The following is a 19,861-nucleotide window of genomic DNA, read 5'->3' as shown; positions in this document are numbered from 1 at the left end:
GTCACAATAAAATTTATAAATTTACACAAGAATATACATATTCCAAATTTTGTCATACTATTATACTTTACAAAATACAATTCCCTCCAAAATAATTTTTGTCAGATCCCGAATTTTTCCCTCCAAAAGTATATATCAAACATTTATGTCTTAGATAATATTGCCCCATTATAATTATTACTTTCCAAAATATATCCGTTTAATGAGAAATTTAATTTAGTGAATGAAGTAAATGTTAATTCACACAAGATATATATATATATATATATATATATATATATATATATATATATATATATTCCATAACTATTACACGAGTTTATTAAAAAAATATCAAGATGTAAACATTAAGCATTTTTAAAATGAATTTTCAGAATACATACAAACGATGATGTTGTACGATAAAATATAAAATTGAATAGACTGAAAAAAAAACTATTAAGACAGTCAATCTTGAAAATAGTATAGTTATGAAAATTATAAAGTAAGATAAAAATTATAAGATATTAGGAGATTTATAAGTACAATTAGTAAAAGCGTTACGGTTATTAGAAAAAATATAAGATCGTTAAGATTAGTAAAAATGCAATATATAACTAAATTATCACAGTAGTAATGAAATGTCATTATTTGATATTTCATATAATTAAAAGATATACCAAATTACATTGACAATATACTAAAATTATTCAAAGTTGCACTAAGACTAATGCAAAGTTCTTGCGAACACCAAATAAATAAGAACAAACATAAAAGCTAGCACTTATATTCATAATCAATTTAAAATAAACCAATAATGATTTAGAAAAAGAATTTCCATTGATGATATACTGAAATTAAATCCATATAACATTTAACATTTCATAAAATATACTCTATGATTTTATTTGAATAAATGAAATAGTTGTCAATATTTAATGTAGTGAAAAAAAAAACAGTATATTGGTTGTCGATATAGGCTTAAATTAAGTAACCTTATTATGGAAGGAACGTCTGATTAGAATACTTATGATTATATAATAATATCATAACCATATGTGACGAGGAATGTCATTTAACTAATAAAACAAAAAAATGTTGTATACAAAAAGATCCTTTAACGATTATAGATATTTATCGATTTGAATGTATCTTCTACACATTTTGAATAATACCAATAACCATAATTTTTTAATATAATTATTATGCAATATCTATAGACATTTGTATATTTTTTATGCGTTCCCCGCGTTTAACGTGGGTTATAATCTAGTTTTGATTTATAAAACATAATCAGATTTCGAAAATATCTTTTTTAAAGTCGATAGGTCTATGAAATGAAAAATAAACTTTTATTTTCATAAAACCCCTGAAGGCTGAAGTCTCTTTTAAACCCTTGAACAGCAGTTCACTCCTCATCCTCGCCGCCGCCCAGAGCAAAACACCATCACCGGAGACGCGAACGAAAAGATGAGGCTATTGACACACAACATGCTCTCTTCGAACATCAAGGGAGTAATCAATGGTTTCCCTCTCCGAATCGAAGTAGAAAAAGTCGTCGAGAAGCAAGTCGATTTCAATCCTGATTTCCTCAAGAACATGTTCTCCAAGATCGATTGGAAAGCCCTAGCCGACGCTTCAAAGATCATGGGATACGCCGAGCTCCCTGAAGAAGTCCCCGACGCGTCGGTGCTTGATTCCGATGAGTTTTTGCAGAAATTCCACCACGCACTTCTTGAACTTCACCTCGAGGAAGGCGCACTCGTTTGCCCGGAGACCGGCCGCCGGTTCCCTGTTAACAAGGGGATACCTAATATGCTTCTCCATGAAGATGAGGTGTGATAAACATTTTTCATTACAGTTTCTCGTTTATTAGAACGTATGTAATATGTGCTTCAAATACATCAATTTGCTGCGATTTGAAGTTTAGGGTTCTTAATGGATCACGTTGCCCCTCTTTTGCTATTAATTCATGTTTCCCGAATCTTCAAAAAAGTTCAGTATCATGAATTTTACTGATTCTAGTATTCAATATTCTAAATCAAATTTGCTACCATTCCATTCATGTATAATTGACATTGTTAGCTATCAACCTTGAATTGTGGCAGATTTTGGTATATATGTAGGTATTATTATACCATATAAATATCTGAAAAATCAAAAAACGATGAATCAATCAGATTGTTTAGGGGAAGAAAAATAGGAATGAATCAAGCACATAACCCTAATCTCATAAAAGAAAATTTAGGAAAAAGATTAAAAATCTTGTGTTATGAACTTGACACATCCAACTATTATTCCATCTAGATCATCATGTTTTATTCCATTTCAACACCGTTATTTTTGCATTTTTACTTCATTTGTTTTTGTTATTTGCTTCTTGGATATTGTAGCTTCATTTCCATGCCCAAATACCAAATAATTTCATCTACTAGAACATACAAACTTAGGATTCTTCACCTATAGCCTATAGGAACATACAAAATTAGGGGTTTTCATCTCCAAGAACATATAAAATTAGGTTTCTTCATCTGCAAGAACTTTGTAGCTAAGAAACTCTGTTTTAGATGAACAATAAATGAAGGAATTGTTGTACAAGACGTATCAATCAATTCAACCCCTTTCTTTGATAATTTGTTCATATTGGAAACATTCGATGGTACTTGGTAGTATCAAGCTTTAATTGTTTATAAGTGTTGCAAAATGTAATAGTTTTGGAGTGGTTGACTTATACTTGTGAAATTTTCAAAATTAAAATCATTTGGACCATGTTTGGTGATTGGTATTTGGTATACATAAGTTAGTTTATTTAATTTAATATTTGGTGGGACAAAGTTTTTTATTTGTTTGTGGGTATTAGATATTAGTATGAAAATCTTGCTCCTCTTTTATGTTGATGTCAAGGTGTTAAAATTAAAAAGGGTCTTTGGCAATAGCTTTTGTAAACTTTTAGATTAAAAAAAAAACTTAAATTAAATAAGAAAATAAATTTGTAGTTTTTAAGAAATAACTTAAACTAGATGGGAATTACCTGTGCCTTTGGCGCTATGTTTGTTTGTTTTTTTTTCCTTATTTCAAGCTATAGCAAATGGTAGAACATAGGATTATATTTATATTAATGAAAACATATTACATATACAGAAGAGGTCTTGATACGACTTACATAGAAATGAGCAAATGACATGTTTCAGTTTGTGGGAAGTGGTTGAGAGTTTTATATTTCATAAGATTATTCCAAACAGCAACAGCAAGTTTTGTAGGGATTAGATTACAAAATTTTGACATTGTTTTGGGGTCAAGTGATTTGGCAGCTCTGTAACGCACAAATGGGAACTCCTAAACAAATAAGAGTAAATTCTAAGAAATAGCAACATACTCATGTTACAAATATAGACAATGTACTTCATTTTTTTACTCATAGTTACATTTATTTACCCATAATAACAACATGCTCACATTTTTCAACAATAATAGTAATATGTAACTCACAATAACAATGTACTTACATTTTCTTTAACACATAATACAAAATATAAGTACATTGCTATTATGGGTTAAACTAAGCTGTTATATGAAAATAAATATAAATACTTTGCTATTTTTACCTTTATATTTGATAAATAAATAGGTAAAAAAAATGAACTTTTATAAAATCATACCAACATTGAAGCAAATACAGTTGCAATACGATTGGCCATGGCAGTTACACATTCATCTCCTTTTCGGGAAAATTCTTCATCCCCATAAAGTTCTTCCAACGCGCTCCCATGATTAGTGATAAAACACTGTTATGGTATAATTTTAACTTAAATAAATCTTATTATAAACGTAAATCAATTTATGTAAATGAGATTATATACCTGGCTATCAATGGCAAAGTACTCCAAGTTCAATTGCAAATTCCCTCACATGTTATTATAATTAAAAATTTATTTATATTACGCGAAGAAAAGGGATAATGAAAATGTTTTAACCAAACCTCTTTCATGCCACGTAAGCGAGACTTTATACTTGGCTCCTTTTTTATGTCAGCAACCAATTCTTTTGAAACAGATGAACTGAAGAAGACATAAGCTCTAAAAGAAGAAATAAATCAAGTTGTAAAATTCAATGATATTAATAGTCTTGGATACAAGATTTATAACATAAAAAAAAGGTGTATGATCTTTCACATACTCTTTATATAGAGGCGCTTTTCCAGCCATGTCAGCCAATATGAAATGAAGACTGTATGTATTTTAACAGAAGCATAAAAGAACACAATTAAGATACTATCAGTTGTTGATTTTATAAAAAAGATAAAATAATTTACTTTTTTTTTGTTGGTTGGATGTAGTATACTGCATCCACGGAGGGGACTGGTTGTCTTCTCTTGTGAATTTGTTCCACCATTGTAAGAAAAAAATAAACATATTATTCACCTCTATAAAATACAAATATGTCAAGTGACTTCACAAGATATATTCCAATGTCATTCTTAACTCAAAATTACCAATATGAGTAAAACATGTTGACCATTATATAAGATTAAGAAAAAAGGAATTCACATTTTGTTATACTGGCCTTTGTGTCTTACATGAAACGCCTTCATCTGTGATATCTGCCATTTTGCATGAACATGACATGATTTTAAGAGTAACTCTATCCATGATGAGTACCTAAAAACATTGAGTGTAAGATACTAACAAATAGAAAAAGAGACTATAAGTTTCCTATACCTTAAAAAAATGTAAATTTGCAGAAACCCAACTAACCCAAACCAATTTAGTCGGTCGGTTTAACAGATCACACGTTGTCAAAATCGGCAATAAAAAAAACTAATCAATAAGCTATTTATGCAAATTATCTAAAACGGAAATAAACAATCCAATCTTTGCAAGTTTTACCGTTTTATTCATATATGCTAACCTTTTCATATCAGCTAACCTTTGTATCCTTGAAGAACAAAAAAAAAAATTGAAATCATGAGAATCAATAGAAATAAACAATTTAATCTTAGTACCAAATTCAGATGGAAATCCAATAGACAGAGTTAATTAAAGATAACCAAAAAAAAAATTCTTGAAATTTGTTAAACCAATTTCAAACCAAATAACTAAACTCCAAAGACAACAAAATTGGAAGAAACTGACTGCTTCTTTGTCTTTGGGTCATTCTGGTATACTAATCTTTTGGGTCTCCTTAGTGGTCTATGGATCGTTAAATCTTTTAAAATAACGATTTTGCCCTTCACAAAACTTGAAATTGAATTTTGGAAAACTTACCGTTGGGTTAGTGACCAAAAGATCATCTCCAACAATTTGAACTTTGTCACCACATTCAATAGTTATCTTGGCATATACAAGAAAGTAGATCATTTATAAAAAAAATAAATAAATAAATTTAGGATGTGAAAGTTGAGACTATACTTTACCTTTTGCTTGCACCATCCCTACTCGTTCTTAGTTCCATCATGTTCTTGAACCATGTAGTTGTCAATACTAGTTTCATCAGGGTCCTGTAATATGAACATATATGTTTACATTATGTATGTCAACTAAAATAGTAATATTTAGATTGATATCGAGGGGAAAGAGTGAATTGATGAAACAAACGTTGCCTACAATAGCAGGGTCGATAATGGTATTCACATTGGAAGCAACCTAATCATAGAATGTAAAACTTAGTTTAAATAGACATTAGAAACTGTCCAAAAATAAACAAAAAACATCAATTCAGATTTCAGAGTATTAGGTTACCTTGGAAACACCTTTTCCAAGGTAGTCCAAGCCTCCATCTCTTAGATCAAGTGTTTGATATATGCCTACAAGACAAAAATTGATGTGCATATGTCATTATTACATCTGCAATTCTAGCAAAATACCTGCTTGGCTGCTTGCAAGTTAAATCAAATGCATGCATGTCTACTGTCTACACCATTGATATACGAAATAAAAAGGCTACATATATTTAAAAAGTTTTAACCAAATATGACAAAAGTAGAAAGATGGGCATAGATGGATTTGGGGAAATCATTCTGAGAAAAAGTTTGAGTCATGAGAGAAACAAATCATACCGGTGGATACCTCACTGGGAACAACAGCTTGGTCTCATGTACCATTTGATATCAGCATCTGAATTTCAGGAAACGCAACTAATCGGGGCTCAATCAAGATATGAAACGTCGTTTCTAAATAATGATTAATATAACGTAAAATCAAATTGATGAAATATGAAGGGAAGTTACAATAAAATCAAAGTCTAAGCAACTTCAAATCCGAAATTACGGGTGATATACCTGAAATTCGAAAGTCGACCCTGAACTCCCTATGAAATTCATCGAAACCTACATAAGAACGAAATGAAATCAGACATCGACCTGTGGAAGTGGAGACGATGGTGGGTGATAATTAGTACCCCCAAATCGGAAACAATAGATCACCAGCAACAGCTCGAATGTCAGTCACCGAGGGAGAGAGACGATGTGGGAAAGAATTGAGAAAAGGAAGCGATTGGAGAAGGCAACAGCTCGAACATCAGTCACCCAGGGAAAGAATTGAGAAAAGGAAGCGGATAAAGGTACAGAAGATACTTGTAATGGCGGTGAATGATTGTGATTGGAGAAGAAGGCGGCAGGGAGAATATAAGAATAGAAAAGAAGAATGAAAGAAGGAAATCATAATAGAGGCGTTAGAATGAAAAGAATAAGTTCCGTGGCAAAACATGAAAGAGAAAAAAGTAAACTGTCACACCCCGAAACCGGAATGGCGGAATCGTTTCGGGGTGGAGGACGTCATGTTTAGCATCACAACCAATGAATAATAGGAATCATAGCAACACAACCAATACAGTGGTTACATATATAGGAAAATGTTTACATCAGTTTGAAACTTATTTTAAATACATCAAAAGTATGTAAAATATAAAAACATGACTCTTATTGCACCGACTCCTCTAAATCCACGAAGTACCTGTCTACTGATTTCCTGAGAATACAAGCAGTTTGAAAGAATATCAGCATAAAGCTGGTGAGTTCATAAACATTCAGTTTTGGTGGAAAAATGTTCTTTGAATCCTTTTGAAAAGTGTTCCTCAAGAAAATCCTATATTTTCTTATGAAAAGCATGTTTGCAAACCCATTCCTTCCATAACCTCCAGATTCATACAAGATATGTACAATCCAAGGAGCCGTGGAATGAATATGAATATCCGTTAGTTACCTGTTAAACAATCCGTTTTTGAAAAGCCGAGTTATCCCGGGAAAATCCTATATTTTCCCTAAAAGTTGATCATTGATTATCCGTTCTAAACTGAGGTGTACAAGTATCTACCATACTTATATCGATAAACATAGTTTTCTTTTAAAAACCCTGGTTACTCCCAGTGAGGTACATTAGCCTTATTACATAAATAAAACTAATAAAAAGAAAACATGGTGAACTAAATCCTGAAGGCATTATTAATACCCTCTAGCAATCAATCGGTTATTACTTTGAGGTTAGTTCACTTGATTCATTATTATAAAAGTAAATCTCTGCTATCTAGGTTGTGAGTGTCATGACCATAACTGACTGGATATGGCACGTAACGGGGCCGGTATCCTTTATGACTTTGTCACCCGTAGACCTGCCGGTCCGACTGTAGCTAGCAGCAAGGTGCGGGATTGTTAGTCCCGTATAGATCTATACACAACAGTCACGCTCTCCCTACAAGAGATTCTGGTCACAAGTGCTGGTCATACACTCTGATTCTGTGGGAGTGTTACTGATGATATATGGTCCATTGGCATGGCCTAGACTGCTCTAGCGCGCCAGCCTGGCCTGGCGCGCTCCTGCCAGCCCTGCCTGGCACTCCCTTGCCAGCCTCGCTGGGGACTCTCCTGTTGGTTTATATGACTAGTTCCAGTCCGATGTCATTGGCCGTGTACCAATAACACCAGACTGGGGGGGACTTGATGATATATGGTCCACTAGCATGGCCCAGACAGCTCTAGCGTGCCAGCCTAGCCTGGCGCGCTCCTGCCATCCTTGCCTGGCGTTCTCCTGCCAACCTTGCTGGGGACTCCCTTGTCAGCCTCGCTGGGGACTCTCCTGTTGGTTTATATCACTAGTTCCAGTCCGATGTCATTGGCCGCGTACCAATAACACCAGACTGGGGGGACTTGATGATATATGGTCCATTGGCATGGCCTAGACTGCTCCAGCGCGCCAGCCTGGCCTGGCGCGCTCCTGCCAGCCCTGCCTGGCGTTCCCTTGCGAGCCTTGCTGGGGACTCCCTTGCCAGCCTTGCTGGGGACTCTCCTGCCGGCTCGGCCAGACGCTCCCTTGCCATCATCTCCTGGTGCGCGCCCGCCAACCCTGCCTGGGGCGCGCCCGCCAGCCCCGCCCGGCGCCTTCGGGCGGCCTTGCCCAGCTCCTTGCTAGTTGGGCCTGAATTGGGCTGGCCCAAGGCCTGACCTAATTGTCCCCTATATAATGAATAGTATCTCCTCCACGGAGAGGGATCTTTCCCGAGTGGATTAGCAGCCACCATGGATCTTCCCTTTGGCTCAGCCGCCGCCCTATACTCCGGCCGGGTGGCTCAGCCGCCACCCGCCGCCGTCAGCCACCATACACCACCACTAGCACCAAGATGGTTCCCTCCAGCTATGGAGAACCATCTCAGATCTTCTAGCTGATCTAACTTGACCATCGGAGTCCGCTCCCGGGGCACAGTCCCTGGGACGGCTCTAACGACTTTGCACTGTGATGTCAGATCTCCGCCGCAGTAGAAGACCAGAAGACTCGCCGGAGGTCGATGTCGCATCAGTTACCAAGGACGTGTCTCCAACTTAGACTAACAAATTTACAAGTAATAATACTGAAAATCCTTTTTATGATTTGCATGAATCCTTTATAAAATAATACATTTTACTACATGATTCACAAGTTTGTTACCCTAGTTTTGAAAACTGTTTCTACGAGTTGATTTCTTAATCGTTTGGTAAAAACTGTTTTCCATGTTAAAAGCATACTGAAAATATAATTATCTTAAACAAAATAATATATTTTGAGCACAAGTTTCCTTGTACTTTTGCTTGTATTCCCCCCCCCCCTGAAAACATGAAAAACTCGGAAAAACGTAGGGGTATGAACTCACCTCGGGCGATTTGAATGAAGGATCGATACAGAATGTGGGATATTCAAGTGAAGCCTTGAACATGATTTGGTCCTAATTAACATGTAATGACACATAAAGGAGTCAAATGAAGGTATTTCCCTACTAAATGTGATGGAGAACCACTCTAAGAGCTTGGGACTACCTGCACTAAGTGTTAGGACCTTAAAGGACGGAATGAGGGGGGTGTATGGCCACCCTAAAGGTGTGTGCGGCCATGGGTGTGCGGACCAAGGGGTGTGTGGCCGTACACTCATGATGGAGGGTGCCTTTGAGGTGTTTTCAAGGTCCATACTTGCATCCATGAAGTGTTCTAGGTCTATACTCAATTGTAATGCAAGATAAAGGGTCCTAGAAGTGGGTTTGCGGCCCTAGGATGAGTTTGTGGTCGCACACGGGAGTGTGCTGCCGCACACAAGGAGTGTGCTACCGCACAAGGGTGTGTGCGGCCGTACACAGGTGTGTGCAGTCGTACACCCTACATGATGATGTCCAAAATGCCAACTCTAAGGTGTAGCAAAGCTAGGGTCATGTCCAACTCGAATATGGAAGTCAAACTCTCACTTTGGAGGGTATTTTAAGAGTGTGCGGCCACGTTATGGGGGTGTGCGGCCGCACTCACTTCCTAACACGAAGAACATGACGAATACTGCACACTTAAGGCTTAGATAGAGTGGTCTTTCATGGTTTGCAGGCTAGAGGATGAATTACTCACGTTTTTGAAGCTTTGAAGGGTTCACGGTTGAAGAAACTTGAGAGAATGGTGTAGTGTGCGGCCAAGAAGTGAAAGGAATGAAGGGAAAGGGGTCTACCCTTTATATACGAGTGGGTGTGTGGTCATGAGGGGTGTGTACGGTCGTACACCCATGTGTGCGGTCGCACACTCCTCCAAAAGGGGTGTATGGTCCGGTTTTGACACTATACGACTTGTTGACTCATTCCTAACCACAACTTTGACTGCACCCAAGCTTAGAACACTTAAATGAACCCTTAAACAGTACAAGAAGTCAATAGAACAAATTTAACATTGATTGAAATGAATAGGAGTACAAGATAGAAATTCCAGGTTGTCATATCATCCCCCCATTAGAGGGAATTTCGTCCCGAAATTAAAGAATATAATACAAATCATGAACTCGGAAAGAGATGGGGGTACTTCTGTTTCATTGAATCCTCGCGCTCCTAAGTGAATTCAGGTCCCCGCTTGGCATTCCAGTGAACCTTCACTATCGGGATGCGGCTCTGCTTCGTTCGTTTGACCTCTCGGTCCATGATTTCAACAGGTTCTTCCACGAAACGTAGACTTTCGTCTAGATCGATCTCGTCGAGGGGAATCACAAGTGTCTCATCGGACAGACACTTCTTTAGGTTCGACACGTGGAAGACGGGATGGATGTTGCTAAGTTCTCAGGGTAACTGGAGTTTGTATGCTACGGGACCGATCCTAGCAAGGATCTCGAATGGTCCGATATATCTTGGATTTAGCTTTCCACGCTTCCCGAAGCGTATCATGCCTTTCCAGGGTGAGACCTTCAGAAGGACACGATCACCAACCTGGAATTCCAAGGGTTTTCGTCTCTTATCGGCGTAACTCTTTTGTCTATCTCGTGAGGCTTTCAGTCGTTCCCGAATTCGTACGATCTTTTCAGTTGTCTCTCGGATGATTTCAGGACCAGTGAGAGTGTTGTCGGGGACTTGACCCTTGGCTAGTTGCGTGTCGCCCACCTCAGCCCAACACAGAGGGGATCTGCACTTACGGCCATAGAGGGATTCAAACGGCGCAGCCTTGATGCTGGTATGGTAGCTGTTGTTGTAGGAAAATTCGACCAAAGGAAGATGAGTGTCCCATGACGTGCCGAAGTCGATGACACAGGCCCTCAACATATCTTCCAATGTCTGAATTGTTCTCTCACTCTGTCCATCTGTCTGTGGATGATAAGCCGTGCTCATATCCAATTTAGTTCCAAGAGCCTTCTGTAGCGATTGCCAAAATCTCGAGGTGAACCTGCTATCTCGGTCTGAGATAATGGATACAGATACCCCATGAAGGCGAACTATTTCTCGAATGTAGATCCGCGTGAGCCTCTCCATCTTGAAGTTTTCTTTGATTGGCAGGAAGTGGGCGGATTTAGTCAACCGATCGACAATTACCCAGATGGCGTCGTGCCCACTCGGAGATCTGGGTAACTTGGTGATAAAATCCATGGTTATCATTTCCCACTTCTACTCAGGTATTTCCGGCTGCTGAAGCAAACCTGAGGGCTTTTGATATTCTACTTTTACCTTGGCACAAGTCAAGCACTTGCCTACGAAGGTAGCAATTTCTGCTTTCATGTTCGGCCACCAATAGAGTTGTTTGAGATCCAGATACATTTTATCTGAACCTGGGTGAACGGAGTATCTAGACTTGTGAGCCTCATTCATGACAACCTCCCTGTACCCACCGTACTTTGGGGTCCAGATCTGGTTCATAAAATAGTAAACTCTTGACCTCTAAGTTCTTGTCCATTCCCCGTATCGCTTCATCTGCCATGTTCTCGGGTTTCAAGGCTTCCAGCTGAGCCTCTCTGATTTGTGCGGACAAATGGGAATGGATGGTCATTGTTAGTGCCTTCACCTTACGCCCTGAATACTCCTTTCGGTTGAGGGCATCCGCTACCACATTGGCCTTGCCGGGATGGTAGTGAATTTCGCACTCGTAGTCATTGAGTAGCTCTACCCATCGCCTCTGTCTCATGTTTAGCTCTTTCTGATCGAAGATATGTTGTAGGCTCTTATGGTCGGTAAATACTGTGCACTTGGTTCCGTAGAGATAATGTCTCCAGATCTTTAACGCGAAGACCACTGCTCCTAACTCTAGATCGTGAGTTGTATAATCGACTTCGTGTGTCTTCAACTGCCTCGAGGCATAGGCGATAACCTTTCCTAGTTGCATGAGCACACAACCTAGGCCCTGATTGGATGCATCACAATAGACAACGAAGTCTTCCGTCCCTTCGGGCAGGGACAAGATAGGTGCGCTGCATAGAGCCTGCTTCAACGTTTGAAACGCAGTGTCTTGCTTTTCTCCCCAACTAAATGTTACACCTTTCTGTGTCAGGGTAGTTAAAGGCTTAGCAATTTTGGAGAATTTCTGGATAAACCTGTGATAATAGCCCGCGAGACCCAAGAATTGCCGGATTTCTGTGGGTGTCTTTGGTGCAGACCAATTCTCGATCGCTTTGATTTTGGAAGGGTCCACGTGTATGCCTTCCTCACTGACCACGTGACCAAGGAAAGTCACCTTCCTGATCCAGAACTCACACTTTGAGAATTTTGCGTAAAGTTTCTCCGCCCTTAACGTTTCCAGCACCTGCCTCAAGTGCTGTTTTTGATCATTCTCGCTCCGAGAGTAGACAAGTATATCATCAATGAACACGGTCACAAACTTGTACAGGAAGAGGCGGCACACCCGATTCATCAGGTCCATGAATACTGCCGGTGCGTTGGTCAGACCAAAGGGCATTACTACAAACTCGTAGTGTCTGTAGCGAGTTCGAAATGCTGTCTTGGGCACATCATTTTCGAGAACTCACAACTGATGGTACCCTGATCTTAGATCTATCTTTGAGAAATAACTGGCTCCCTGAAGTTGGTCGAAGAGATCGTCGATTCTGGGTAAGAGATAACGGTTCTTGATGGTCAGCTTGTTCAGTTCTCGATAGTCAATGCACATCCGAAAGGATCCATCTTTCTTCTTCACGAATAAGATCGGAGCTCCCCAGGGTGAGGAACTCGGCCTTATGAATCCTTTGTTGATCAGCTCATTGAGCTGGCTGGATAACTCTTGCATTTCCGCTGGCGCTAAGCGGTAAGGAGATTTAGCTACAGGGGTAGCTCCGGGGATTAAGTCGATACGAAACTCGACTTGACGTTCGGGAGGAATTCCTGGAAGATCTTCGGGAAAAACATCAGGAAAGTTGCAGACTTCGGGGATGCTCTCGGGGTCTTTAACCTTTTGCGTCTCATCAACCACATGAGCTAGAAATGCATGGCACTCCTTCCGCAGATACTTCTGGGCTTAGATGCATGAAATGATACTAAGGTTCGAACTGGGTTTATCACCGTAAACCATGAGAGCTTCACCAGAGGGAAGATTGAGACGGATAGCTTTCTCGTAGCAAAGATTATCAGCACGATTGGGGCTCAACCAATTCATGCCGATTATGACATCAAAGCTTTTTATGGAGACTGGCATAAGATCGATGGGAAATGAATGATTGTCTAGGGTAAGAGTACAGCCAATGAATATGTCGTTAGTGCTCTCTTTCTTTCTGTTAGCCATCTTGACGGTGAATGTTTCGATTAAAGGTTGGGATTTACATTTAATTAGATGTTTGAATGCATGACTAACAAAACTCATTTCCGCACCAGAATCGAAAAGAATGCATGCATAAGAGTTATCAAGGAGGAACGTACCCGTAACAACGGTAGGATCAGCGATCGCTTCCTCCTGGCCCATCGCCAACACCCTCCCTGCATTGCCACCTGTTGCCTTACGACAATCTCTCCTGAAGTGCCTAACCTCTCCACATCCATAACAGGCCTGACCAGCACCCGCTCCAGGAGCCTGATTGGTGGGTTGGACTGGTGTCTTGCAGGCTCGAGATGTGTGTCCCTTTTTGCCACAACTGGTGCACGACATCTCCCGGCACTGCCCCTGATGATGGTAGTTGCACTTGTTGCACAGAGGTAGTTTTCCAGCATAGCGGCTGGGGGTTGCTGAAGTAACGGGAACCGCTGCAGGAGTAGTAGCAGCGTGGACTGCCACTGTTTGTTGTTTCTTGGAGGGCTCCTGCGAAGATTGCCCCTTGCGTTTGTTCCATAACTTCTTCTTCTTTTCTCCACTTTCCTACTGTGGTTTGGGAGCGGCTGTCACCTCATCAAGATCGGCTCCATGATCGATCAGAGTCTGTGCCAGATCCTTGGCGCTTTCAAATGTAGTCGGCCTAGCAGCCAAGACATTTCCTTTGGTTGGTTGCGTCAGTCCCCAGATGTACCTCTCAATTTTCTTGCTTTCCGGGGTGACCATTCCCGGACAGAGGAGAGCCAGATCACAGAATCTAGCGGTGTAGGCAGCAATGTCGGAACCCTTCATCTTCAAGTTCCAGAGTTCGTGCTCCAACTTTTACACTTCGCCCCTCGGGCAGTATTCCACAAGCATGAGTTCCTTTAGTCTTTCCCAACCCATGGCATTAGCCACTGGCAGGGTTAGGGATTTGACTTGACCATTCCACCAGGTCAAAGCTTTGTCGGTGAAGGTGCAGGCGACAAACTTCACCTTGTTTGCTTCGGAACAGGCGCAAATTTCGAAGATGGATTCGATCTTCTCGAACCATCGAGTCAGAGTGATAACACCTCCATTTCCGTCGAAGGACTTGGGTTTTGCGGTCATGAAGTCCTTGTAGGAACACTCCTTTTGGTGTCCCTGACTTCCGTCTTGTCTTTGAGGGTCGGTTCCACCTCCCGCCCCACCAGAGTTCACTTGTGTCATTGCTGCAGTCACGGTGGCTGTAACTGCTGCCTGGAACATGACGGGGTCGAACTGAGGGGGTGGTGGTGGTGGGATGTCGTCGTTTTTTCTGATGGGTCTTCTTCGGGGAGGCATCTTGCTCTAGAAACAACCATGAAGGAGAGGATGGTAAGTCTTCAAGATATATGAAACAAAATATATCTCATCCTGATAAGAAAAGTGTTCTACCAAGCGATAAGCACAGAAAAATTACTAATGCAAGTAGTTATCGCTTAAGAAGAAAGTGGTAACAACACTTGGAATGAATCTATATACTGAATTTGGCTCTAGCTAAAATACTCCTATAGTATTTTATGTTGGATGCTTTCGTTCTTGGTAAGTTTTAGGCTTGCTGTAACACCACAGTCACTCCCAAGCACATGTTGATCATGTCTCGAATGAATATATAGTTGATCAGGCTATATTGACCCTAGACATGATTACATAACTGCCCAGGTTTAACCGCAGTGTCCCAACATCCAGATACTTTTGTTTCGTTCTCTCTATGACTCTGATTCAGGTACTTAGGTATACTTGTATACTTTTTATAAAAATACTTACATTTTGAAAGTATACTTTTAGTTTAGAGCACTTAGGCCCCTTAACGTTTATAAGTTTCGTGGCAAAACATGAAAGAGAAAAAAGTAAACTGTCACACCCCGAAACCGGAATGGCGGAATCGTTTCGGGGTGGAGGACGTCATGTTTAGCATCACAACCAATGAATAATAGGAATCATAGCAACACAACCAATACAGTGGTTACATATATAGGAAAATGCTTACATCAGTTTGAAAGTTGTTTTAAATACATCAAAAGTATGTAAAATATAAAAACATGACTCTTATTGCACCGGCTCCTCTAAATCCACGAAGTACCTGTCTACTGATTTCCTGAGAATACAAGCAGTTTGAAAGAATATCAGCATAAAGCTGGTGAGTTCATACCCCTACGTTTTTCCGAGTTTTTCATGTTTTCGGGGGGGGGGGGGGGGAAGACAAGCAAAAGTACAAGGAAACTTGTGCTCAAAATATATTATTTTTTTTAAGATAATTATATTTTCAGTATGCTTTTAACATGGAAAACAGTTTTTACCAAACGATTAAGAAATCAACTCGTAGAAACAGTTTTCAAAACTAGGGTACCAACTTGTGAATCATGTAGTAAAATGTATTATTTTATAAAGGATTCATGCAAATCATAAAAAGGATTTTCAGTATTATTACTTGTAAATTTGTTAGTCTAAGTTGGAGACACGTCCTTGGTAACACTCCCACAGAATCAAAGTGTATGACTAGCACTTGTGACCAGAATCTCTTGTAGAGAGAGCGCGACTGTTGTGTATAGATCTATACGGGACTGACAATCCCGCACTTTGCTGCTAGCTACAGTTGGACCGGCAGGTCTATGGGTGACAAAGTCATAAAGGATACCGGCCCCGTTACGTGCCATATCCAGTCAGCTATGGTCATGACACTCACAACCTAGATAGCAAAGATTTACTTTTATAATAATGAATCAAGTGAACTAACCTCAAAGTAATAACCGATTGATTCCTAGAGGGTATTAATAATGCCTTTAGGATTTAGTTCACCATGTTTTCTTTTTATTAGTTTTATTTATGTAATAAGGCTAATGTACCTCACTGGGAGTAACCAGGGTTTTTAAAAGAAAACTATGTTTATCGATATAAGTATGGTAGATACTTGTACACCTCAGTTTAGAACGGATAATCAATGATCAACTTTTAGGGAAAATATAGGATTTTCCCGGGATAATCGGCTTTTCAAAAACGGATTGTTTAACAGGTAACTAATGGATATTCATATTCATTCCACGGCTCCTTGGATTGTACATATCTTGTATGAATCTGGAGGTTATGGAAGGAATGGGTTTGCAAACATGCTTTTCATAAGAAAATATAGGATTTTCTTGAGGAACACTTTTCAAAAGGATTCAAAGAACATTTTTCCACCAAAACTGAATGATTATGAACTCACCAGCTTTATGCTGATATTCTTTCAAACTGCTTGTATTCTCAGGAAATCAGTAAACAGGTACTTCGTGGATTTAGAGGAGTCGATGCAATAAGAGTCATGTTTTTATATTTTACATACTTTTGATGTATTTAAAACAAATTTCAAACTGATGTAAACATTTTCCTATATATGTAACCACTGTATTGGTTGTGTTGCTATGATTCCTATTATTCATTGGTTGTGATGCTAAACATGACGTCCTCAACTCCGGAACGATTCCGCTATTCCGGTTTCAGGGTGTGACATAAACTGCAACTAAGGTTTTTAAGCTTTTATGGTATATATAATTAAATTAGAAAAGTTCGTTCGGAGTACCGGTTTAAAACTTTAAGTTTAAACAAAAAGTCTCTTTAGCCAAAAAAAATTAAATAAAAAACTATTTCTTTCAAGTAACTTTATCTTTTAACTTTTACTTTCTATGTAATCATACATACTTATAAAGCTAGCATTTTTTCTTGAATCTCATGCATTTGAAACCCCCTTTTTTAACTTCCTTTCACCATATTCATTTGAAACTCCCATGACTTTTCAATTTCTTTACAATAATATTATAAATAAGTTAAATAATGTTCTATAAACAAGAAAGGGTGTTTTATTACAATGTCTTCATCCCACATCGATGGTGAGAGTAAACAAGAGAATGTTTCATCTTCTATAAATAGGAAAGGTTGTGAAATGTTTCAAAGGGACCAAACCATGAGAACTTCCTCATGCCTACCTTTGTAGGATTTTGAAGGTATTATTTGGTGAGATTGTCTATATTGGCAAGTGTCCAGTTAACTTTTAGAATTTCAAAAATGGTTTTGAACCGAATTTTTTCAGGTTTAAATCGTGTTTCAGTTAGAAAAAAAATTATGTAGTTGGGTATATTGAGTTGAACCGGAGCTGGATCAATTTGGACCGATAAAGGAATAATTTTCCTTTCACAACAAACATTTGAAACTCCCATGATTTTTCAATATATTTCTAATAATATTATAAATAAGTTACATAATTTTATATAAATATAAAAAAGCATCTACCTAAACCTAAAATTATAACTGTTTGAAAAATCACTTTGATTCAAAAGCACGAAATATATACAAACTGGGTTTCACTAGAAAAAAAATGTAGTTTGGTATATTTAGTTGAATCGGTCCGAGTTTGATCAATTTGGACCGATAAATGAAGCATTTTCCTTTCACCACATACACTTGAAACTCCCATGATTATTCAAATTGTTTATAATAATATTATAAGTTACATAATGTTATATAAATATAAAAAAATCTACCTAAACATAAAATTATAATTGTTTGAAAAATCACTTTGATTCAAAAGCACGAAATATATACTCGATTATATTTTATAAATGAATTCATTTTATAATGACATTTTGAATCATGAAAATACATATAATTTCTATATTAAGTACCTAACTGAATTTATGATTTTAGGATTTAACAAAAAGTTATTCAATAAAAACTTAATTTCTTATAGCAACTTACGAGATTACTGAAAAATGGAACTATTGAACAATAAATTTTCTGGATAACGTTTTATTTTTATTATTTAATATTTTATTTAACAAAATGAAATTATTGGCAAATAAAGAAATGAGTTTAATTAAAATGTCTTCATCCCACATTGATCGTGAGAGTAAACAAGAGAATGTATTCTCCTCTATAAATAGGAAATGTTGTGAAATATTTCAAAGGGACTAAGCCATGAGATCTTCCTTGCATCTAACTTTGTAGGACGTTGAGTGTATTCTTTGGTGAGATTGTCATTGTCGACAAGTGACCAATTAAATTTCAGAATTTCGAAAATGATTTTGGACCGTATTTTTTAGATTTTGATCGAGTTTAATAAGGATCTGAGTGTCTTCTGGCTGAGTTAGGCAAACTCGCTTCCATTGGAGGCCGAGTTTAAGTAACATGCCGAGTATTTGGTTGTGTTAGCCAAGTTTTACAACCCTGTATGTAATACAATTTAAAGTTTTAACCTTATAAAACACGTCACTATTATCATATGTTCTACATAATTATGGTAATATTTATGATACCAAAACATTTTTTTTTACTATTTAAGATAAAAAGTTGTCTCTATTATCATATGTTGTACAAAATGATAAAATTTAAGATAGATAAAAAGATGTCTCTATTATCGTATTTTCTACATAATGATAATATTTAATATAAACGTTTTAATTTAATATGAAATTATTATTTAATAGATAACAACAACGATTTATTTATTTTTAAAAATTAATTTTTTTTCTATTTTAATCATATAACTTTGTATATGCAAAACAACTTCAAGTTCCAACCTTATCTCTTATAATATAGTTCAACATAATAGCAATACTAAAAATCATTTTTTATATTTTTTATGAAATGTCTATTTAATTGTTAATAACAATGATTTAGTTATTTTTAATATAAAATATTTTTTTATATCCCACGCAACGCGCGGACATTCGCCTAGTTATATATATAAAAAGCTTTCAACTAGTTTGCTAAACTAAATGCTTCTTTGTAAATAAAAACTAAAATTTTCAACTATCATATAGTTTGCTAGTTTGCTAAACTAAATGCTTCTTTATAAATAAGGAAGAATTTCATATATACCCTTCTTAAACCTAAAAATATCATATTTGCCCAGCTTAATTTCTCAATATCATATTTACCCTTCATATACATTTTTTATCATATTTGCCCAAATCCTTTTTTATAATGTTTTTTATATTTTATAATCATTTTTTATACATTAGAATTATTATAATAATTAAAATTTTTAACCATATTATCCTTACGTCTATGATAATAGAATGTGAACTTGTAAATTGTTGGAATGTCGCCCTCTTGAAAAACAAAAAGATTCATCTTCAACCCTCTCTATGAAATGTATAATTTGATTGTTTAGTTTTTGTTGTTGATTATTATCATGTTGTAGATGGAGGATATTTAGATATTACCATTGACATTTTGATGTTTAACAAGGACGTATATGATATTTTGATATTTAAGAAGGGCATATATGATATTTTGATGTTTAAAAAGGACATATATGATATTTTGAAATTTTATGAATGGTAAATATGATATTTAGAAATTTTATAAAGGGTAAATATGATATTTAGAAATTAATTTGGGTAAATACGATATTTTGATGTTTAA

General features: G+C 37.3%; 1 protein-coding gene across 1 annotated transcript; it reads left to right on the top strand.

Annotated features, from left to right (window-relative positions):
- Positions 1-1,329: 1,329 nt before the first annotated feature.
- On the top strand, positions 1,330-2,025 carry LOC145161004 (multifunctional methyltransferase subunit TRM112 homolog A-like). Its single transcript, XM_079080415.1, has one exon. The coding sequence runs from the start codon at positions 1,450-1,452 to the stop codon at positions 1,819-1,821; it is 372 nt and encodes a 123-aa protein (XP_078936541.1). The 5' UTR covers positions 1,330-1,449; the 3' UTR covers positions 1,822-2,025.
- The last annotated feature ends 17,836 nt before the right edge of the window (positions 2,026-19,861 follow it).

This window comes from Lactuca virosa, chromosome 2 (assembly GCF_052849685.1).
Source record: "Lactuca virosa cultivar CGN04683 chromosome 2, Lactuca_virosa_CGN04683_v6, whole genome shotgun sequence".
Lineage (NCBI taxonomy): Eukaryota > Viridiplantae > Streptophyta > Magnoliopsida > Asterales > Asteraceae > Lactuca > Lactuca virosa.
Note: the sequence above shows the minus strand (reverse complement) of the source record. Positions and strands in the feature narration are given on the sequence as shown.

Coding starts and splice junctions, on each gene's coding strand:
- LOC145161004 (XM_079080415.1), top strand. CDS start 1,450: ATGAGGCTATTGACACACAACATGCTCTCTTCGAACATCAAGGGAGTA.